The following is a 21,664-nucleotide window of genomic DNA, read 5'->3' on the forward strand; positions in this document are numbered from 1 at the left end:
GAGTTCCAGTTCAACTGTGTACTTTCTTCGGAAATTTTATGATTAGTATGTTAATTGTAACGTTCAGTGAAAATTGAAGTAATATCTTTATTAATATTTTTTTGCATCTTTAGATGATACCATAACCACCATCACTGTTTTTATCCCAAATATATCATCATTATTAATTATCCCCAATATTAAGAATGCTTGTCCGGAAAACTCATTTCACATTACACTTTAACTTTTAATAATCCCATAGTTGAGTGAAAGTATCAAATTAAGTGTTTGCTTGTCCGGAGTATATTTTTGAAATTACATAACATATGGTATGAGATAAAAAAAAATATATATATACATAACTAAACGTCAATTTTGCAAAGATCTTGTGTACTAGAGAAAGTTTTGGTTAACCAATCAAGAAAAAGACATAAATAAGAAACACTCGAAAGCATTACAGTGCATAAATGTACCATAAACATTAGCCTAATAAACATGACAAAAAAAACCACATCACATGTGGAAAAATAAATAGAAATAGTTGTATATGCATCCCATACTTAAATTCTCTCATCCACCATGCCAACATTAATCCACGATGGGGACACTATCTAAGCTAAGCAAACACACTTCAACTTGAAACACTTTCACACTATGAATTCATCGTTTCTCTCTATTCATCACAAGCGGATGCTTCTTTACTCATTTTGTAGAAACATGATAAAACAAAATTAAAAAATATGTCACACACACATGGATCATAACCAAAACAAGACAAAACGATGAAAACATATGTATATAATAATCTTAAATAACTAAAAAGAAAAAGAAAGAGAGAGAGAGATGATGAGATGAGAGAACCCACAACAACAACACACACACATGTACATGACAAAACAAAAGCAAAGCGAATGGTGATGCGACGGTTCCCTAAGCCTTGTCAAATATATCGTGACCAAAACCCGACCCGGTTTCAGCTGTCTTAAACCAATGGTAAACCGCCACGTAATCAACTTACAGCACACGTAAGCCATCTCCGTCACCGGGTGGACAACATGGGCCCTCGCTGCCGTCTCTCCCCGAGACCAACCTTTCATCGGCACACCAAAAAAACAAACTCCGTTAAGTCACGGTCTTTTAAAACATTTAACGCCGTTAAAAATAGATATATAAATACTCTTCGAACCTCTCTGTCTCTTCTCTTTCTCTTCGTCCTCTAGTTAAGTAAACAAAACAAAACTCAGAGCTCCGTTTCAGTTCCCGGGTCACCCGATAACCCGAATTCTTAACCCGGTTTCGTTCCTTCGTTCTCGTTAAAAATTTATCTCCGAGAAGATGAAGGTTTCTACTTTCTAAAGATTTTTTGATTTGGAGCTTCAAATACAGATTCCATTTTTACACGAAGAAGAAGACGTTCAGGTCAGTACTACTACACAGAGGTGTTATGAGAAATTTTCTCGGGAAAAATAATAAAACAGAGAGATTCGTTACTTTGTTCTTTTTTGTTTTGTTTTTTCTTGTTCTGTAGAAACTATTAGACACTGAATTTTTTTTTTACCGATCGATCTTTTCATAAAACTGTCCCGGAAAAAAAAAACAAAAGAAAGATTCAGAGAGATTTTTTTTGCTGTCTTTTTTTTTTTTTTTTTTTTTTAAATTACAGTGTCACACTTTGATTGATTTGATTTTTTGACAGATTCGATTCGTCGTTTCTCTCTGATAAAAACCAAATAAGTTTCCATAAAATTTTCTCACTAAACCCAATTAATCAGAAGCTTTCCAGGAAAAAATGTTACATTCAATTTGAATAAAAATAAATTCAAAAATTTCCCGGTATTTATTGTTGTTCCATTACTTTTAATCCTTTTTTTTTTTTGAGAAAATAAAACGCTGCTAAATAATAATAATAATCATAAATTGTATTCGTCCTTTTGTTTTCTACTATACATTTATTACAGAACTACTGTGTCTGTAACACTACACAACACAACACACTAATCTCTCTCTCTATTTACTCTCTGCAGCCATTGATGGTCTATTTATAGGCTTAGACACAGAGCCGAACCCCACTCGTGCCGGCGTCCTAAATAGACCAATCCTTCCTTCCATAGAGCAAAACATAAATCTTCCAGTCAACTTTTTTGTTGTTTCTCAGATATCGAAAAAATAAAAGGTTAGTAGTATTCCATTCTAATCAAAATTTAATGTTTTAGGTATTTGTTTTTTGATTAAAATGATTTTTTTTTTTAAATAAAAAATATTCCATGAAGAAGGAGTCGTTTTCTAAGGTGAGAATAATAATGGCTTTTGTATCAGTTTTTTTGTTTGCCTTTGCTTTTGATATATCAAAACAGAGTTGTTTTTTTTTCGTGATTCGCGAATGTTTTTGCAATTTTTGTTTTGTTTACTTTCGAATATATATATCCAAAGAGCTTTTCTCATGTCGCGACACGGTTTAGATTGGTCCATCATCACTCATAAACCCTAAATATAGTAACCAAACTCCTTTTCTTTTTCTTAACACGTGACTGTCAATATTCCTTTTTCTTGTTAAAAACCTTATTTCATTTTTCCTTTTCCATTGATTCGAATTATTACTATATATTTTTTTTAATTCATCGGTTCTAAATTGTGTTAAGCACGGGGATGGGAATCAGAACATATTATTTGAGTAGACTCATAATAATATTTAAGTTTTTGAAAAATGTCAGAAAATTCGGCTACTGCAAAAAAATAAAATAAAAAAATGTAATTATTCTTCGAGCTTTTGTGTTAGTTGAGGGATCGGATCTTTGCTGCACACATTTAAAGTAGAATAAAGAACCATTGGTCTCTGTTATGATCTTCTTTAGACTATAATATTACTTGTAAAATAATGTGTTTTATATACCATTTCAGGTGTTTGGATTTGCACATTTTTTTTTTTTTTTTTGCACTGGGGTCCTATCCTCTGATCCCCAAGCTCTTTTTTTTGGGTTCTAATTATAACTTCTTTTTTTTAATAAAGAAAAGTGTAACTTGTAGTTTTAACACTTTTGTCTCTATCAAGATCACTCCACTAATTTAAACATATATTGATTTCCCAAATTTTTTTTTTGTTCATAGATGGATTTAGTTCTTGAGATATTTATATAGCATTGGTTCTTTATGAGAGTTTATCAATCAAGTTTCATTTTTCTATTTATAACATGAGTAGTAGTTGTTTCCTGACTAGAGAGATATGTCATCAACAACTTTGTCCTTTTCTGTTTGTGTGTTGCGTTATAAGAAAACGACAATTTTAAAAATCCAACTTCTCTTTTTATATGTATCCAACTTCTCTAACTAATGTTTACAATTGTCTTGTTACTATTGTAGGACAACTCTCATCATTTTCCCTATATTTATTTAAATGTGTACTATGATGATTACATAAGCTCTCTCTACCCGTGTTATAATGTCGGATTGTGGATTTAGCACTACTCTACGTTTTTTTTTTTTTTTTTTAATTATTCATTTTGAGTAGAGTAGTAGAGGTTTGGTTGTGAGATGTGTTTTTAAGTAGTAGACTCTGGTTTTTATAGGGGCTGAAAAGGCAGAGATAAACACAAACACAAAAATAAGAGAGGGGCAAAGATGTTTTCTTGTATAGCTTGTACCAAAGCAGACGGAGGTGAAGAAGTTGAACATGGAGCGCGTGGAGGCACCACTCCCAATACTAAAGAAGCCGTCAAAAGCCTAACCATACAGGTCTCTCTCTCTATCTCTCTCTCTCTGAATCTCTTCTTTCTTTGTTGATCCTTCTCTGCTTTTTTTAATTTTCTTTCACTTTATTCTATTGCTTTTTTTTTATCCCTTGCTCGTGAAACAACAAACTTTAGATATAAGTAACGTACGGTCCATAGATTGACTCATATTCGTTTCTTTTATCTTAGAGATTCTATTTACCAAAGGATAGATAGAGGGTTACTACTGTTGTTTTAGGACAGAGAGATCTTACAATGATGCAACTTCACTTCACTTTGGAATCTTGCATCCAGATCTCTCTCTTTTAATAGTTTTTTATGTCAGTGATTGTTTCCTCCTTAACGTGACTAGACATGAAAGTCAAACCAACTACTACAACAATTTAAATTTATAGGATTATATAGTTGCTGATTAAAGCTTATGATGGGGTCATGCATGCTTTGATGAATATTGCTAATTAAGACTGATCTTAATACCTGCTTTAGTAGATTGAGATTCTTCTTACCTAGACAGGAAATAAAGAAAGGGTTTAAGGGTGGGGGTAACTATTTTAGTAAAATCAAAAGACAAAATTCAAAATAAAGAGTGGGCCGGTATGATTGTGTTTTTGCATACTGAGAAGACAAGATGAAGTATTTTTATAATACTTATGTTAGCTTTACTGATTGTTCTTTTAAGAATGACCAATCATCATAGTAGACATCCTTTTATACTTCGTTAGGCTTAAAAAAATATACTTAGTCATGGTTAAAGGCCTAATTGGTTTTTTTTTGGATGCCTATTTATTATGTTATGCAGATCAAAGATATGGCTTTAAAATTCTCTGGTGCTTATAAACAATGCAAGCCATGCACTGGTTCCTCTAGCAGCCCCTTAAAGAAAGGACTTAGACATTTCCCGGATTATGATAATGCTTCTGAAGGTGTTCCATATCCTTACATGGGTGGAAGTGCGGGTTCAACTCCTGCTTGGGACTTCACAAACTCCTCTCACCATCCAGCTGGACGGTCAGACTCAAAATTTACATCAATCTATGGAAATGATCGGGAATCTATCTCTGCACAGTCTTGTGATGTGGTACTGGACGATGAAGGGCCTAAAGAGTGGATGGCTCAAGTAGAACCTGGTGTTCATATCACATTCGCTTCGCTTCCTACTGGAGGAAACGATCTCAAACGGATCCGCTTCAGGTATTTGAACAACTCAAAACAACAACCTCTATGTCTATGCTCATTTTATCAGAGTCTTGAACAGAATCTGTATGTCTTGTCTACTGTTTGAATATGTATGTTGGTGGGTTTAGTTGGACATTGCTTGAGACACTTAAGATATATCTCACTTCATGACATTCTAAAGCTGAAACTAACCATTACTTGTGTCCTCTTTTGAAAGCCGGGAGATGTTTGATAAGTGGCAAGCACAACGGTGGTGGGGTGAGAACTATGACAAGATCGTTGAGCTTTATAATGTACAAAGATTTAACCGGCAAGCTCTACAAACGCCTGCAAGATCCGAAGATCAGGTCTTTAATCTTGACCATTACATTTTAAGTCTTTCTTTTCAGGCAAGAACCTTTGTGAATCTTGTCTTTTATTCACTAAAGAATGTAAACACAAGTTTATTTTTCAGTCACAGAGAGATTCAACTTACTCAAAGATGGATTCAGCGAGAGAAAGCAAAGACTGGACTCCAAGACACAACTTCAGACCACCAGGAAATGTCCCGCATCACTTCTATGGCGGTTCTAGCAACTATGGACCAGGAAGTTATCATGGAGGAGGACCTCCAATGGATGCAGCACGAACCACCACTTCTTCAAGAGATGATCCACCCTCCATGAGCAATGCTAGTGAAATGCAGGCTGAGTGGATCGAAGAGGACGAGCCCGGTGTTTACATTACCATCAGACAATTAGCAGATGGGACAAGAGAGCTACGTCGAGTCAGATTCAGGTATGAATAAAAACATCTACTAAACTATGCATTTAGGTTGGATTTTTCCATAATCATACGGTAACTAACTTGACTATATGCTTTTTGGTTAAATATAACAGCCGGGAACGATTTGGGGAAGTGCATGCAAAGACATGGTGGGAGCAGAACAGAGAGAGAATACAAACACAGTACCTCTAAGATAAAAGAAACATTATGGTCTCTCTCTACCAAATCTTTGATTAATTAAATCTCTGTCACACAACAATACAGCTATACACATTTTGCTAATCTTTTGTTCATCTTAATTAGCTTAACATCTATACATAAATCAAATGTTTTGAACCATCATCTGTAATCAGAGCTGACTACATATACTATCGTTAACAGTTAAAAGTATAATACAGACGAAAGCTTTGACCATGAGGAATATAATCATACTATGGACTATAATGCCATCAAACATACTCTCAATTCTACGAGGCTAACTCAAACCCTATCCAGAACTTAAAAAAAAAAGTACAGAAAAAAACCAACGCAAACGATTATAATTAGGAGGAGGATCAAAGAAAACAAATCCAAAAAACTTGTGAATTTCTGAAGCGGTAAATACAAGAAGCAAACATACATGTAGGCAAAGCTTCCTATATTAACCCAAGTCTCTTTGTTGGAAGTTCATTTCTTATTGATCATAAGATCTGAAAAAACACTCCCCTTCTCGACTAAGAGCTAGAACTACGGGTACGTACGACTGTCCTTTAGTGTTGCCATCACACTTGTTCAACCACTCCATTTATGATGTGCACATGTCTGAGCCGCCGCCTCCTCCAATATTTGCATGTTCTGTGTCTTCTCTTCCTTCAAGTATCGAGGTGTTGCCTTCTTCCATAACATCCATGAATGCAGTATCATGGTCATCCTTCAAGGCCTCCTTGGCAACCTCTCATTACATCTAATAATCTCTTTAAAAGTATATAAAAACGATGTCAAGCTACACTAAATATTGTTAGGTCAATCGGAACGGTAAATTAATAACACTAAATTCGGTTAACTCTCATTACAAATTATATTTTTGTTCCCGTACGTTCGAATGTTGATGATGTCTGTCTATGACTATAACCAATAACGTTTTTACACTTTAATTTGTTGTTACACATCTATTATAAATTCTCTCTGCAATTCCAACCCAAGCTCTATGGAGACAAATTAGCCTAGGTTCTTCAGAGAAGATGATGAAGATGATAGATAGTAGTAGTAGCGCGATCCAATAGGCAATAAGAAGAAAATATATATATATGTATATAATAAATTTGACATAGTTTCCGATATTTTGAAATACAAATCTTATTTCTATTCGAAATTCATTAACATAAAAATCTTTCAGCGGTCAAAAACATAAAAAAAAAAATCTTCCTAGAATTAATTGTAAATTATTTAGTTAGCTTGCCAGATTTTTGTTATTTAATTAATTCTAGGGTGATTTTTAATGGTTTTTGTTGCCAAATATTGTTACTCCTCTTAGGGGGTTTAAAATATATGAATTTTTAGTTCTTGTTCTCAAAGAACTGATCAACATGTTGTATAGAATAATAAATAAAAAAGTCAACTTTAGTATTTGCTTATTTTAGCTATTTATATAAGTTTTAATCGAATACAAACTAGAGTTGGTTGACTCTTATTGGAGATTTTAGAAGACATGTTTGGAGAACTGTCACCATAGTTCCATCAATGGCGCCCGAGATCTCTGATATTACTACTCAGACTCAAATCACCGTCTTGGAAATCGAAGATGGTCAATCCGGGAATCATTCCTCGTCACAGGATGTCTCCGGTCCTCTTGTATCCGTATCGTTCGTTCAAAAGGTGAGAGACAAGTTTTATATTGCGACATGGTTTTCTAAGTTTTATCCTTGTTAGACAAACTTAATCTTGATTTTGGTTCTAATTTTTGGTTACTGAATTTTCTTAATTTATGATGTATAAAAGTCAAACCAAACAAACATCTATTTCAAATCTCTTTGTTACAAATGATGGATCTACCACTTTGTGATCACGTTTAAAATTTGAATCTTATATTTTTATCGTTCATAAGATTTGATAGATTTTGTGTTTTCATGTTTTTGAAAAGTATTTCCGTTGAAATGCATATGTTAAGATATAACTAGAATTTATTTTAAAATTAAAACAACCAAAACAACAAAAGTACAAATAGTAGCTTAAGTGTCGTTATAGGTTCAATTCATTCTTATCGAACACCTTGAATTTTGGATGTTGCAGGCTTGCAGCATTATGTGACTCAAAAATGAAATAGTTTCCAAAGAATCTTATTATAATATAATATAGTATTTAACATATCTTATTGTTGTCTAAATATAGTACATATATGTAGAGATAATAGGAGAAAAACTCTCTCTCGAAGATATGGAGTTTGGTCTTTAAGGTTCTGAGGGTGTCGTTTTGGTTGTGATTCGGTTTCGATTGGGTTTTATGAGGGTGGATCTCGCCTTGCGATCCTCTTTGGCTTCTTCGGTTCGTCTGGATCAGGATCTTTTTGATCTGCAATGGGGATTTTCAGGATCTGGAGCTTTCTCGTTGAGGGTTTATCGGTTAATTCCATATCTCTGGTTGCTTTCACGGGGAGGATTTACGGGGATGTATTTAGCTTTTAATTCCCTTGCTGCCTTGGGTTTTACTGGAGCTGATTTCGGATTTGTCGATTTCGTATGGATACGGTGTGATTGGATTGAGAGGGTGTTAACTCAGGGGCTTGTGGAGTATGTTTCGGGGAATCTCTTGTCATTTCTGGGCTTGGATGGTGATTTAGTCTGCGCGGTAATTCAGTGTCGAATTGTGGGGGATTTCGGTAGCGGATCTTGCGGGATGGAGATTTTCTATCCTTTTGTGGATCCGACTCTGAGTGACGTTGTGGTTTGGCTTTCCGGTCCACACTATAAAGCCTCCTCATGGTCTGTGTGTATTCTTCATCCTCTCCTGTTTCGACAAATCTTTTTTCTCAGTTTTCTTCGTTTCTCTTTGTGGTGTTACTGGGTTTACCTTCCTTCTTGGTTCGGGTGTTTCTTACGGGTTTGTTTCACAACGCAAGTCATGTCTCAAAGTACTTTGTTGCTTCAGGGTATGAAGGGGGTTTCCTCCGGGTCCGGCGGCAAGCTAAAGATAAAGGTTCCACAGTTTGATAATACGGCTTTGATTGAAGGTTATGCTAGGACTCTCATTGGGCGATGTATGAATCCCATGATGCAAGACATGAAGGCGTTGCTGTTTATGCTGCCAAGGATTTGGAAGATGGAAGAGAGAGTGGTAGGGGCTGATCTGGGTTTGGGAAGATTCCAGTTCGATTTTGATCATGAGGATGACATTCAGGAGGTCCTGAAGATGGAGCCTTATCATTTTGATCATTGGATGCTTTCTTTGGTCCGTTGGGAGCCGGTGGTGGATCCACGATACCCTTACCTCATCAAGTTCTGGGTTCGTGTGATGGGGGTTCCTCTGCACTTTTGGGCTGATGAGACATTCCGTACCATTGGGGCTGATTTGGGTGATGTTGAGGAGGTCGATTTGGACAATGGAAGGGTGAAGATCCTGCTGGATGGCTTCAAACCCTTGATTTTCGATGCCACAGTCGAATTTCATAGTGGTGAGGAGACGATAATTTCTCTGAGGTATGAGCGGCTCTTTGGGTACTGTAGGCGTTGTTACAGTCTTTGTCATGATGTGTCCCGCTGTCCACTTTTTGGTGACAAGGGGAAGCAGCGGGTAGAGGATGGTTTCGAACCTCGGCCAGAGGACAAGCTCCAGAGCTATAAGGGAGCAACGGTGAATGGTGTGTCTAGTGGGAATGGTTCGGGTTTGAGTGGTGGTAGCTCAGGTGTGCCTATTCAAGGTTCTGCTATTGGGAAGGGGCGTGGTGCAGGTTCTCAGGCGGTGAATCATCGTTCTGGTCAGGGTTTCAGTGGTAAGTGGAGGAAGCCTAAGAGGGGAGTTCCTGTGGAGGCGCGGTTTGAGAAAAAGTCGGTGCCTGTGGTCCCTGAAACAGCTTCAACCTCTCAGGTTCCGATCTCGGAGAATGATCAGATTCAACATAGCACAAGTGCTGTGGGACTTACCTTTACTGCAGAGGAGCAAAAGATGCTTGATGATTTTTTGGGTCCTAATGTTGAGGAGGCTGTCGTTACTGGTAACTCTTCTGTAGAATCTTTGTCAGCTCTTGCACAAGGTGTGGACAAGAGGGTGTGTAAGGATTTATTTCCTGCTACTGGTGATGCGAATGCAACAGAGCCAAGTTCTAGGGTTTTGGTGCAGCAGGAGGTGCTTTTTTCGGATGATCTCAATGCTTTGTTAGGGCCTGAGTTCCCTTCTAGGGACACTCATACATTGGGTTTTATGGACGAGATCATGGAGGAGCAAGGTGCGGTGACAGAGGAGCTTTCCCAAGAGGTTATCCTATCGGATGTGCAAGTTGTCGAAGAGAGCTCAGGGGAGGTAAACCTCTCTGATCAAGCGGTAAGTAAACCGGCTAGTGCTGTTGTGGAGGAGGGCTCTGGGGATCAGTCACGTAGTGACGAAGCAGGGGGAACAGTACCGGCTCTGCGGGTCAAACAGGTCAAGCAAAAGGGTGCTCTCCCGGGGGCTAGTACCAAGAAACGGAACTTGTGCTCCTTAACATCTCCACGCAAGAAGGTTGTTACAAAGGGTGCTGGACTGACTGGGAAAATCAGTTCTCACCAAGGAGGAAAGCCTCCAACCCCATCGGTTGATTAATGTGTTTAGTGTGTCAAGGCCTGCAAGCGTTTGTGGAGACCGGTCTTCTCTCTTGGTTGTTATTCCGGCTGCAATTTTTATTTTTTGCTTTGTTTTCTTTGATCTATCATATGTTAGGTTTCTGGAATAAGTGTTTAACGGGAGTCCCGTTTGGTTGTTTTTGTTTTTCGTTTCTGTTTTTTATTGTACCTTTGGTGTGTACTTTTCAGGGTTGTACCCGATGTATCTCTCCTTCCCGAGTAATAATATTTCCTTGCTGGCCTTTTTCTGGGTGTTTTGTCTCCTTCTGTTTCTTGTTTTTGTGTTGGGTTTGGTATGGTTTTATTCAGGTTGTGATCATGGTTAATTTGTGGACTCATGATTACGGGCTTTTAATGGGCCTGCTGAGCCTTGCATTACGGTTAATGTTAAGTTTCACCCGGTTGCTACCTTTGCATGTTTCTTTTTCTCATTCTCGGGTTTCTTCTTCACTGTTGGTAGAATTTGTTTTTTTGGGCTTTGGAGGCCTCATGGTCTTCGTGTGGTCTGGTTTTATTGATATGGATTTTGTACATCTGACTTTAGGCCCTTTTGGTGGTACCAAGGTTTTTTCGGAGGTTTTGTTTTTTTGGGCTTTATGCAAACTTTTGGTGGGCTTGTTTATTAATATGTCTTCTTTACGGTGGAAGGAGGCGTTTTTGGGTGTTTTAACTCCCATAATATCTTTTTATTTTTCATGAATATTGTGAGTTGGAATTGTCAAGGCCTGGGTAATAAGGCCACAATTGGTAATCTTCGGGATTTATGGTCCAAACATCGACCTGATTTTTTGTTTCTCATGGAAACCAAACAACCTACCCCCATTCTAGAAAAGTTTGTTGGTCATTTTGGGTATAAAAATTTAAAAACAATAGATCCTATTGGTTGTAGTGGTGGTATGGCTCTGTTTTATAATCAGGATGATTTTCAGGTCTCGGTATTATTTGAATCTAACAGATTAATCGACATTGAAGCGGTTTTCAAAGGCCGAATAATCCACTTAACCTTCGTTTATGGGGATCCGGTCCCCAAAAATAGGGATCTGGTGTGGGAACGGATTTTAAGAATTAGTTCTAATCGGTCCACCCCTTGGTTTTTGGTTGGGGATTTTAATGAGATGACAGGGAATCATGAAAAAAGGGGAGGGAAGCTACGTCATCCTTCCTCTTTTCTTTCTTTTAACGGGATGATTCGGGATTGTGGTTTTTTGGAGTTTCCTTATATTGGTGATTGTTTGTCTTGGAGGGGTTGGCGGGATAAGAAACCCATTCGTTGTCGGCTGGATAGAGCTTTAGGGAATGAGGATTGGCATGATTTGTTCCCGGACACGGTAACAGAGTATTTACCAATGATAGCCTCTGATCATAAGCCTCTTGTGATTACTATTGGGGCTAAAAGGCCGCGGGGGAAAAGGAATTTTATGTTTGACCGCCGCTGGATTGGAAAGACGGGGCTGATGGATGCGATTGCGTCAGGGTGGGCCGGGGACAGGGACCAGGATTCAGGTGCTTTTGTGCATAAAATTGTGAGTTGTCGGAAGGCCATTTCAAAGTGGCGTAAATCACAAGTCCCATATGGTAGGGAAACTATTGAGGATTTAAAGCGGCAGTTGGAGGTGGTTTTGGCAGATGATTCAATTCCTCCTGATACAATCTCGGATTTACAAAATCGCTTACGCCAGGCGTATGTGGATGAAGAGATTTACTGGTATCAAAAGAGTCGGAGCAAATGGATGAGATTGGGGGATAAAAATTCCAGATATTTTCATGCCTTAACAAAGCAAAGACGGGCTCGTAATCGGATCACGGGTTTGTTTAATAAGGATGACATATGGTCAACCGAGGACGTGGATATATGTAATACGGCGGTCTCTTATTTTGAGGATTTGTTTACTTCAACAAACCCGGAGAATTTTGAGGAGGTCCTACGGGAGGTCAATACGGTTATTACAGCTGAGGATAATGAGCGGCTGACAACACCCGCTACAGAGGCTGAGGTCAAGCCTGCTTTATTTATGATGCACCCGGATAAAGCTCCTGGCCCAGACGGGATGACAGCTTTGTTTTTCCAAAAAGCATGGGGTATAGTTAAGACGGATCTTGTAGATTTGGTTAATAGATTTTTAGGGGAGGGAGTTTTTGACAAAGGCCTAAATCGAACCCATATTTGCCTTATTCCAAAGGTGGCCAAGCCAACTAGAATGGCAGAATTACGGCCGATTAGTCTGTGTAACGTTGGATACAAGATTATATCAAAGATTTTATGTCAACGTCTTAAGAGGGTTTTACCAGGTCTTATCTCTGAGACTCAATCGGCTTTCGTCCCAGGTCGGCTGATCTCAGATAACATCCTTATAGCTCAAGAGATGTTTCATGGTTTGCGCACAAACCCGTCTTGTAAAGGAAAATTTATGGCCATCAAAACAGACATTAGCAAGGCATATGATAGGGTGGAGTGGGATTTTGTGGCAGCTCTGTTACAGAAGATGGGTTTCGCCGAGTCATGGGTTTCCTGGATAATGTTTTGTGTCACTTCGGTAGAGTATAGGGTTCTTATTAATGGTCAGCCGAATGGTTTGATAGTTCCACAGAGGGGGTTGCGACAAGGTGATCCTTTGTCTCCTTATTTGTTTATCCTATGCACAGAGGCTTTAATTGCTAATATACGGAAAGCAGAAAGGGATAAACTTATTACCGGGATCAAAGTGGCAAATAAATGCCCGCCTATTACGCATTTGTTGTTTGCCGATGATAGTCTGTTCTTCTGTAAGGCGGATAGAGGACAATGTCGGGTTATTTTAGATATTCTAAAACAGTATGAGTCTGTCTCGGGTCAACAAATTAATTTTACAAAATCATCGGTACAATTTGGGCACAAGATTGATGAGCAGACAAGAACCGAACTTCAGGACGTTCTCGGGATCACAACCCTGGGTGGTATGGGATCGTATCTGGGCTTACCTGAGAGTTTGGGTGGGGCTAAGACTAAGGTTTTCTCCTTTGTTAGGGAGCGGATTCAGCGTCGGACGAATGGTTGGACAGCAAGTTTACTATCAAAAGGGGGAAGGGAAGTGATGATTAAATCTGTGGCTACTGCTGTTCCAACTTTTGTGATGTCTTGTTTTCGTTTACCAAAAACAATAACATCCAAGCTTACCAGTGCAGTGGCAAATTTTTGGTGGAGTACTAGTGGTCAGACAGGGGGCATGCATTGGCTTGCCTGGGAGAAATTATGTGTTAGTAAACAGTTGGGTGGTCTTGGCTTTAGGAATGTGGATGACTTTAATTCGGCATTATTAGCCAAGCAACTATGGCGTCTAATAGACGTTCCAGAGTCGCTGTTTGCCAGGGTGTTTAAAAGTAGGTATTATAGGAATACGCATCCTTTGGATCCAATTAGGTCATACTCTCCCTCCTATGGGTGGAGGAGTATATGTTCTGCTCGCTCTCTGGTTAATAAAGGGCTTATTAAACGGGTTGGCTCTGGGGACACCATTTCTATATGGTCTGACCCTTGGGTACCAGCTCAATTTCCGAGACCAGCTTTAAGTAAGGGTCCGTTAAAGGACTCTTCTCTTCAAATGAATCAATTAATTGATCGACAAACTAATACTTGGCGTTTGGATATGCTTAATGAGCATTTTGACCCACTTGATGTTGCATTCATAAGGGCTATACCTTTGGGTGGTAATCAAAAGGATGATCCTTTTGGTTGGCACTTCACGAAAACAGGGAAGTATACAGTCAAATCTGGCTATCACACTGCACGTCATGACGTGTCTCGGACTTTTGCGGCCACTGGCTCTGGCCCGGAAATTACCCCCCTGCTGGCTAGCGTGTGGAGGGCTCGTTGCCCACCTAAGATCCAACATTTTATGTGGCAGGTCTTAACTGGGTGTATTTCGGTTTCGGCAAATTTGGGACGACGGGGTATTGCTTGCGACTTACGGTGCGTGCGATGTGGCGCGGATGTGGAGACTATCAATCACGCAATCTTTGTGTGTCCTCCGGCCCGTCAGGTTTGGGCTCTAGCTCATGTACCAGTGGGACCAAATTCTTTCCCGACGGAATCAGTATATGCAAATGTTGATCATTTTTTGGGTCAGCAGAATCCTGGGGCCCATGTTGCGGCGTTTCCGTGGCTTATGTGGTTTATTTGGAAAGCACGGAATGCACGTGTTTTTGAAAATATTGTGGAGCGGCCGGAGGATATTGTTAGCTTAGCAGAGGGCGAAGCTGCAGCGTGGCAGAAGGCTCAGGTCGAGGACGACCCGGTGTCATATCCCACCATTCCAGCAGTTTTGGAGACCCCGGCTAGGGTGGCCACAACCTCCCTTCCTTCGGTTTTTTCGGGATACCGATGCTTCATAGATGGATCTTGGAAAGCAGGGGATTTGTATGCAGGTGCTGGATGGTGTTGTACCTCCGCCCAGACAGGTTTGCCGTTTTTGGGTGCCAAGAATTTCCGACGAAGTCTATCTCCATTACATTCTGAAGTTGAAGCGTTCCTTTGGGCGATGCGCTGCATGATTGGGCATGACTTCAGAGAGGTGGCTTTTTATACCGACTGCTCAGACTTGGTGAAGATGGTGTCTTCTCCTTCCGACTGGCCAGCGTTCTCGGCGTACCTTGACGACATCAAGACTGATAGGGAGGAATTCTCTTCTTTCTCTTTATCTCTAATTTCTAGAAATGCTAATGTAAGGGCGGATTCTTTGGCACGCCAAGCGCGTACATCTCCGCACCAAGTTTTATTTGTAAACGATTTCCCAACCAATTGGCTCGTTTGAGCTGATCTTTTGTTGTCAAAAAAAAAAAAAAAAAAAAAAAAAAAAAAAACATATCTTATTGTTGTATTCTCTATATATAGTTGATTGGAGAGTTCGTGGGAACATTCACTATGATATTTGCCGGCTGCTCAGCCATCGTGGTAAATGAGACGTACGGTAAACCGGTGACACTTCCTGGTATAGCTTTGGTATGGGGACTAACCGTAATGGTTATGATCTACTCAATTGGTCACGTCTCCGGTGCACATTTCAACCCTGCTGTTTCTATTGCCTTTGCTTCTTCTAAAAGGTTCCCTTTTAATCAGGTGAATAACTAAAAAAAAACATCAATATCGCTAGTAAAAATGCCTCATACTGTTTTCTTTCATTTCACATACTTTTTTTCATTGTCATAACTACCATAGTACGTACCAACAAGACCCACAAATTGTATATGTAATGTCGTTGTAATCGATATCTTTATAGGTTCCAGGGTATATAGCCGCTCAAGTTCTCGGATCAACTTTAGCGGCCGCAACTCTACGGCTTGTGTTCAATCTCAACGACAACGTCTGTAGCCTCAAGGGAGATGTTTATGTGGGAACATATCCCTCAAACTCCAACACGACATCGTTCATAATGGAGTTCATCGCTACTTTCAATCTAATGTTCGTTATATCTGCTGTTGCTACTGATAAACGAGCAACCGGGTCATTCGCAGGAGTTGCTATCGGCGCTACCGTAGTACTCGACATCCTTTTCTCCGGGTAATTAAGCTATAAACCCTTCTAACATTTTTTTCAATGGATATATATATTGTAAAATGTATGATAAAACATTATATTATGTCTTTCATAAATTGGTTTAGGCCAATTTCGGGAGCATCTATGAATCCAGCAAGAAGCTTAGGGCCTGCACTTATATGGGGATGTTATAAGGACTTATGGTTGTACATAGTTTCACCGATCATCGGGGCATTATCAGGTGCATGGACTTACGATATGTTACGATCCACAAAAAAATCATATAAAGAGATTATTCGTCCAAATTGCAATAAAGTTTCATCGAGAGATCGCCAAGAAGCTTCTAAAGATGAGAATTGTCTTCTACGAGTGGTTGATCCTTCAAACCAGAATTATTTTATATGTTCATCACCTACTAAAATCGACGACAAATGTAATGTCACATGTAAGTTCGAGTGAAAGATTGATGTACTTATCTCCACACACCACACTAGTACCCATCTTACATTCGGGTTTTGATCTCATATATTTGTTGGTGTGTTTGTCTTTTCTGGTTTAATAAAATGATGTATATATATATATATATATATATATATTTTTTTTCATTTTTTTCATTATATATTTTTATTTTATATGCGCGAAACAATAACAATAAAGAACCAAGAGAACTTATAGACTCTTGATCTAGTAGTTTCATTGAAAAAGAGCATAAACACACGGATACAAAATCATGAATTCGGTATTTTAAAAAAAAAAAATATTTAAAGGTTGAAATCTAAATTTTGCAGTTATAACAAAAAAATGATTAAGAAGCGGAAGCCTACGAAAATTTATATGTTCGAAGATTTTTTCCAACATTCAACTTTATATGATAAAAAATACTAAAACGAAAAAATATTTTCTAATAAAAAATTGGGGCATTCTCAAAAATACCCCTTTTTCCATATCTCTTTTTAAAAATACCCCTTCATGTTGACCATTTTTAAAACTACCCCTCTTTATATACAAAATGACCAAATTACCCTTTTTGAGTGACAGCAAGAATGTACAGTCATCAAAATCGAAAATATTTTCCCGCCAAAAAAATTTCCCGCCAAAATTTTTTTCCCGCCAAAATTGAAAATTTTTCCCGAAAAAAATATTTTTTCCCGCCAAAAAAAAATATTTTCCCGCCAAAATCGAAAAATTTTCCCGCCAAAAATATTGAAATTTATACCTTTTAAAAACCTTGTAAATGCTTTTAAAAAACTTTTAAAAGCGTTTACAAGGTTTTTAAAAGGTTTTTAAACACATTGTAAACGCTTTTAAAAACCTTGTAAATGCTTTTAAAAAGCTTGTAAATGCTTTAAAAGGTTTTTAAACACCTTGTAAACGCTTTTAAAAACTTTTTAAAAGCATTTGAAAGGTGTTTAAAAACCTTTTAAAAATTTTATAAAAACTTTTACAAGGTTTTTAAAAACATTGTAAAAGGGTTTAGAATGTGTTTAAAAACCTTTTAAAAACCTTTTAAAAATCCTTTTAAAAACCATTTGAAAACCATTTAAAAACCTTTTAAAAACCTTTTAAAACCTTTTAAAAACCTTTTAAAAATCTTGTAAAAGCGTTTACAAGTTGTTTAAAAAACCTTTTAAAACTCTTTAAAAAATCTTGTAAAAGCCTTTACAAGGTGTTTATAAGGCTTTTATAAGGTAGAAACCTTATAAAACCTTTTAAAAACCTTGTAAATTTTTTTTGGCGGGAAAAATTTTGGCGGGAAATTTTTTTTTTTCGAAATTTTTTATCAAAAGTTTTTTGACAAAAATATTTTTGGCGGGAAAATTTTTTTGAAAAATTTTTGGCGGGAAAATATGTCGGAAATTTTTTGGCGGGAAAATTTTGTTTTTCTTTTTATTGAATAAAATAATTTTCATCTAAGGGTAAAATGGTCATTAAAAATTAAAAGAGGGCATAAATAAAAATGACCAGAAAAGAGGGTATTTTTGAAAAGGGGTATATCAAAAGGGGCATTTTTAACAAATTCTGTAAAAAATTTATTTTAATGTGGTCTTTTGTTTGTTTTTTAACTCTGAATTTATTATTGATTGCAATTATGAGAACTTATGATCTACCATGGTCAAGAATTATAAATGTTAATAATAAATTAAAATAATATTACCAAAGAATTATAAAATGTTAATAATTGTTTTGTTGGTCACATTAAAATGGTAATGGTAATAACCATATTATAAAAAAGCTAACAGTAAATAATATTAATTATGCTCCAAAACAATTTATGAGTCAAAACTTAATTGACTAAAAAAAAGAAAAAGAAAAAAGTGTCTGTTATTAATTTGGTTTTCGTGGTAAGTTCCTATTTTATCCTTATCAATACTTTAAGTAAACCCATAAATATATATCCCTAACCACCTTACCTTTTCTTGTTTCTTTCTCCTTCCCTGCGCCCTGATTAGTCCAACAAATCCGATCTACCACTCTTCGTCCCGCCGGTCATTCACTGCCGCCGATTCCAAAATTCCGATCACTTCCGGGAGATATCCAATCGCAGACAGTGGTTATCAGTAAGTTTTCTTATGCTTACCTTATTACTACTTCGATTAAATTGTTCATATTTTAACGAAATCAATCTAGCGAATGGTTTTCAAGGTTGCTCGAGTTCTAGGTCTTCTCAATCGATTATGTTCCGCTGTTCACTGTATATGTGGATTTATGCATGCGCTTTGATTAGTTTTTATCTCGCTTTCGCTTTAAGAGTTTTGCAAATTTGTTTTGATCTTAGGGTCAATCTGAGCTTTGATCAGCGATCATCTTTGTCACTCTTCGGATATGTCTGTGTGAGTGCTTCTCTTCTCTCAACCTATTTTTAGGGATATTATGCTGCCTTTTTATAAGAAATCTCCCAGTCTGATGAATCCGCGAAATGGCTTATTCGATTTAAGAGAGTAAAAGGGATCGGATTTTTTGGAAATTTTTTTTTGTTCTTAAAAGATCTTTTGATGCAGTGTTGCTTCTGCTCCTGGGAAGGTGTTGATGGCCGGAGGCTACCTCATACTTGAGAAGCCAAATGCAGGACTTGTGTTGAGTACAAATGCACGCTTCTATGCGATTGTGAAGCCGATCAATGAAGAACTTAAGTCTGAAAGTTGGGCATGGGTATGCATCTTCTTTCCCATTTGTGTGTTATTCGAGAAGTAATACAGTTGCAGTTTTTATGGGTAATACTGTTGTGTGAGACGGCTGATAAAACAATTGTTGGTATGTTTGTTTACATATTTTCCAGCAATGGACAGATGTGAAATTAACATCACCACAGCTCTCAAGAGAAAGCATGTATAAACTGTCACTTAAACAGCTGACTCTTCAGTGTGTGTCTGCGAGGCAAGACCCGAAAGACTTGTTCAATTGTCACTTCAATTTTTTACCTTAAGTCTTTTTTTTTTTGGCATATCAGTATGTGTCTGTAGCGAGATGTCACTTGTCAAATATAGGTGGTGATAGAGCACTTACATTTTTTTTTTTTTTCCATTATCAGTGATTCAAGAAACCCCTTTGTAGAGCATGCTATTCAGTATGCTATAGCTGCTGCCCATTTGGCAACAGACATAGACAAAGAAGCATTGCACAAACTCTTCTTGCAAGGCAATCTTCAAATCCCTACTTTTTTTTTTTTGTAATCATTTCTAACGAAGACAAAGAAGCATTTCTAACTGTTTCTCTAAATGTGTTTTGCAGGTCTTGATATCACAATCTTAGGCTCCAATGACTTCTACTCATATCGGAACCAGGTTATTTCTTTGCTGAAAACTGTTGAAAGTACACTTGCATTTGTTGATCTTTCCTTTGATTATTCAAATCCTCTTGAGATGATTGTACAAATTGTTGATAATCTTGTTTATTCTCATAGATAGAATCACGTGGGCTTCCATTGACACCAGAGTCGTTGGGTTCCCTTGCACCTTTTGCATCAATCACATTCAACGCTGCCGAGTCAAATGGTGCTAATAGCAAGCCTGAAGTAGCAAAAACTGGCTTAGGTTCTTCTGCAGCAATGACTACAGCTGTGGTTGCAGCTCTGCTACATTACCTTGGAGTAGTTGACCTATCTGAACCATGTAGAGAAGGAAAATTTGGTTGTTGTGATCTAGATGTTATCCATATGATAGCACAAACATCTCATTGTCTTGCACAAGGGAAGGTCGGAAGTGGGTTTGATGTCAGCTGTGCTGTGTATGGGAGTCAGCGTTATGTTCGCTTCTCTCCAGAAGTCTTGTCATCGGCTCAGGTTCTTATCCAGAAGTTTGCTGTAATATATATTTTCACTTAGGATGGAAGTATTCTGACTCCCAAGTTTTGCAGGTTGCAGTAACAGGTCTGCCATTACATGAAGTTATTGGCAAAATATTGAAGGGAAACTGGGACCATGAGAGATCTGAGATCTCTTTACCGCCACTGATGAATCTTGTAAGCAAACAATCAGACCTAAACTTACACCCTGGAAAACCCCGATGTGAACCTCACTAACTTCTTATTTCCTTGACTTTTGTGGAATCTGGTGTAATAACAAAAGTGTTGTCTTATATAGTTCCTTGGAGAACCTGGAAGTGGTGGATCTTCCACACCATCAATGGTTGGTGCTGTAAAGAAGTGGCAAATGTCTGATCCAGAGAAGGCACGAGAAAATTGGCAGAAGTTGTCAGAAGCAAATTTAGAACTGGAAACTAAGCTAAACATTCTGAGCAAATTAGCTAAAGACCACTGGGATGTTTATCTAGGAGTCATTAAGTCTTGTAGTGTGCTTACTTCTGAACAGGTATTTTTCAGTAGTTGAGTATTGATTGCATTAGATATGTTACATCAAGGAGAAGCTTGGTTGATTTCCTTCTTGTATCTCATTTTTAGTGGGTGCTACATGCTACTGAACCCATCAATGAAGCGATTATTAAAGAACTCTTAGGAGCAAGAGAAGCTATGTTGGGGATCAGAATTCTTATGCGTCAGATGGGTGAGGCTGCTGGAGTGCCGGTAAGTTAGTTTTTAATTCTGTTTTGATACTTGCTTCAGATCTCAACCGATCATTTGTGCATGACAACTTTGTGTTGATGCATAAAATACTCGGCTGGCTGTAGAATTATAAGGGGTTCCCATTTCGTGCATTAGAACAAATTGACTTGTTTTGCATCTTCATTAACCTGGAGGGACCATGGAATTGCAGATAGAGCCTGAATCCCAAACTCAACTTTTGGATTCTACAATGAATGCTGAAGGGGTTCTATTTGCTGGTGTTCCTGGAGCTGGTGGATTTGATGCCATATTTGCAATTACTTTAGGGGATTCCGGCAGCAAACTGACCCAAGCATGGAGTTCACAAAATGTTTTGGCCTTGTTGGTGAGAGAAGATCCACATGGCGTTTGCCTAGAAAGTGGTGATCCACGCACCACAGGTATTACTTCAGGCGTTTCATCAGTTCATCTTGAGTAATCAACATTGTTTGGTATAGGTGCATCACCGAGTTCGGTTGAGTATACTGTTTTGCATATAGAGACTTGGGTGCTAAATTTCTTGGTGTAAGCACTTTACTGTGCAATTTTCACCCATTGTAAGGTCTTTTTAACTCTTGGAAAACTTGCGGGAAAATAAAAGTAAGGTTGATTTTGAAATGTTCTCGTTTGTGTTTGTTTTCATTGGCTGCTTCTCTTATTGGTATATATTCATATGCTTGTAA

At 37.9% G+C, this 21,664-nt stretch overlaps 4 protein-coding genes across 6 annotated transcripts; all 4 read left to right on the plus strand.

The window, feature by feature from the left end:
* The first annotated feature begins 1,178 nt into the window (after nucleotides 1–1,178).
* LOC147923867 (protein BREVIS RADIX-like) lies at nucleotides 1,179–5,984 on the plus strand. Its single transcript, XM_087494043.1, has 7 exons — nucleotides 1,179–1,398; nucleotides 2,004–2,152; nucleotides 3,543–3,708; nucleotides 4,504–4,895; nucleotides 5,098–5,227; nucleotides 5,335–5,657; nucleotides 5,759–5,984. Exons 3-7 carry the CDS (start codon nucleotides 3,595–3,597, stop codon nucleotides 5,835–5,837), a joined length of 1,038 nt encoding a protein of 345 aa, XP_087350169.1. The 5' UTR covers nucleotides 1,179–1,398; nucleotides 2,004–2,152; nucleotides 3,543–3,594; the 3' UTR covers nucleotides 5,838–5,984.
* Nucleotides 5,985–7,302: 1,318 nt separating this feature from the next.
* On the plus strand, nucleotides 7,303–16,549 carry LOC147923868 (aquaporin NIP3-1-like). Of its 3 annotated transcripts, XM_087493552.1 has the most exons (4): nucleotides 7,303–7,499; nucleotides 15,303–15,527; nucleotides 15,688–15,968; nucleotides 16,070–16,549. In XM_087493552.1, the coding sequence occupies exons 1-4, from the start codon at nucleotides 7,365–7,367 to the stop codon at nucleotides 16,401–16,403; spliced, it is 975 nt and encodes a 324-aa protein (XP_087349678.1). In that variant the 5' UTR covers nucleotides 7,303–7,364; the 3' UTR covers nucleotides 16,404–16,549. The 3 variants fall into 3 exon arrangements, with proteins under 3 accessions (XP_087349678.1, XP_019095051.1, XP_087349679.1); XM_019239506.2 differs by lacking the exon at nucleotides 15,688–15,968 and having other exon boundaries at nucleotides 16,070–16,531; XM_087493553.1 differs by lacking the exon at nucleotides 16,070–16,549 and having other exon boundaries at nucleotides 15,688–15,972.
* Nucleotides 7,996–10,678, plus strand: LOC147923869 (uncharacterized). The gene has a single exon (XM_087493551.1). It carries the CDS (start codon nucleotides 8,124–8,126, stop codon nucleotides 10,413–10,415), a length of 2,292 nt encoding a protein of 763 aa, XP_087349677.1. The 5' UTR covers nucleotides 7,996–8,123; the 3' UTR covers nucleotides 10,416–10,678.
* A 1,752-nt stretch (nucleotides 16,550–18,301) lies between the features above and the next one.
* On the plus strand, nucleotides 18,302–21,599 carry LOC104757559 (phosphomevalonate kinase, peroxisomal). Its single transcript, XM_010480310.3, has 11 exons — nucleotides 18,302–18,502; nucleotides 18,721–18,775; nucleotides 18,944–19,094; nucleotides 19,222–19,319; nucleotides 19,474–19,580; nucleotides 19,674–19,726; nucleotides 19,846–20,223; nucleotides 20,298–20,402; nucleotides 20,524–20,751; nucleotides 20,841–20,963; nucleotides 21,154–21,599. The coding sequence occupies exons 2-11, from the start codon at nucleotides 18,768–18,770 to the stop codon at nucleotides 21,418–21,420; spliced, it is 1,518 nt and encodes a 505-aa protein (XP_010478612.2). The 5' UTR covers nucleotides 18,302–18,502; nucleotides 18,721–18,767; the 3' UTR covers nucleotides 21,421–21,599.
* Nucleotides 21,600–21,664: the final 65 nt, after the last annotated feature.

The sequence above is a fragment of the Camelina sativa genome, chromosome 17, assembly GCF_030686135.1.
Source record: "Camelina sativa cultivar CO46 ecotype springtype chromosome 17, ASM3068613v1".
NCBI classification, from domain to species: Eukaryota; Viridiplantae; Streptophyta; class Magnoliopsida; order Brassicales; family Brassicaceae; genus Camelina; species Camelina sativa.

Excerpts from the sequence above, each read along its gene's own strand:
- LOC147923867 (XM_087494043.1), top strand. The coding sequence starts at position 3,595 with ATGTTTTCTTGTATAGCTTGTACCAAAGCAGACGGAGGTGAAGAAGTT. Across the intron at positions 4,896-5,097 it reads CTCAAACGGATCCGCTTCAG|CCGGGAGATGTTTGATAAGT; the intron begins GTATTTGAACAA and ends CTCTTTTGAAAG. Across the intron at positions 5,658-5,758 it reads CTACGTCGAGTCAGATTCAG|CCGGGAACGATTTGGGGAAG; the intron begins GTATGAATAAAA and ends TAAATATAACAG.
- LOC147923868 (XM_087493552.1), top strand. The coding sequence starts at position 7,365 with ATGGCGCCCGAGATCTCTGATATTACTACTCAGACTCAAATCACCGTC. Across the intron at positions 7,500-15,302 it reads CCGTATCGTTCGTTCAAAAG|TTGATTGGAGAGTTCGTGGG; the intron begins GTGAGAGACAAG and ends CTCTATATATAG. Across the intron at positions 15,528-15,687 it reads AAAGGTTCCCTTTTAATCAG|GTTCCAGGGTATATAGCCGC; the intron begins GTGAATAACTAA and ends ATATCTTTATAG.
- LOC104757559 (XM_010480310.3), top strand. Across the intron at positions 19,095-19,221 it reads AGTCTGAAAGTTGGGCATGG|CAATGGACAGATGTGAAATT; the intron begins GTATGCATCTTC and ends CATATTTTCCAG. Across the intron at positions 19,727-19,845 it reads TCTACTCATATCGGAACCAG|ATAGAATCACGTGGGCTTCC; the intron begins GTTATTTCTTTG and ends TTATTCTCATAG.
- LOC147923869 (XM_087493551.1), top strand. The coding sequence starts at position 8,124 with ATGAGGGTGGATCTCGCCTTGCGATCCTCTTTGGCTTCTTCGGTTCGT.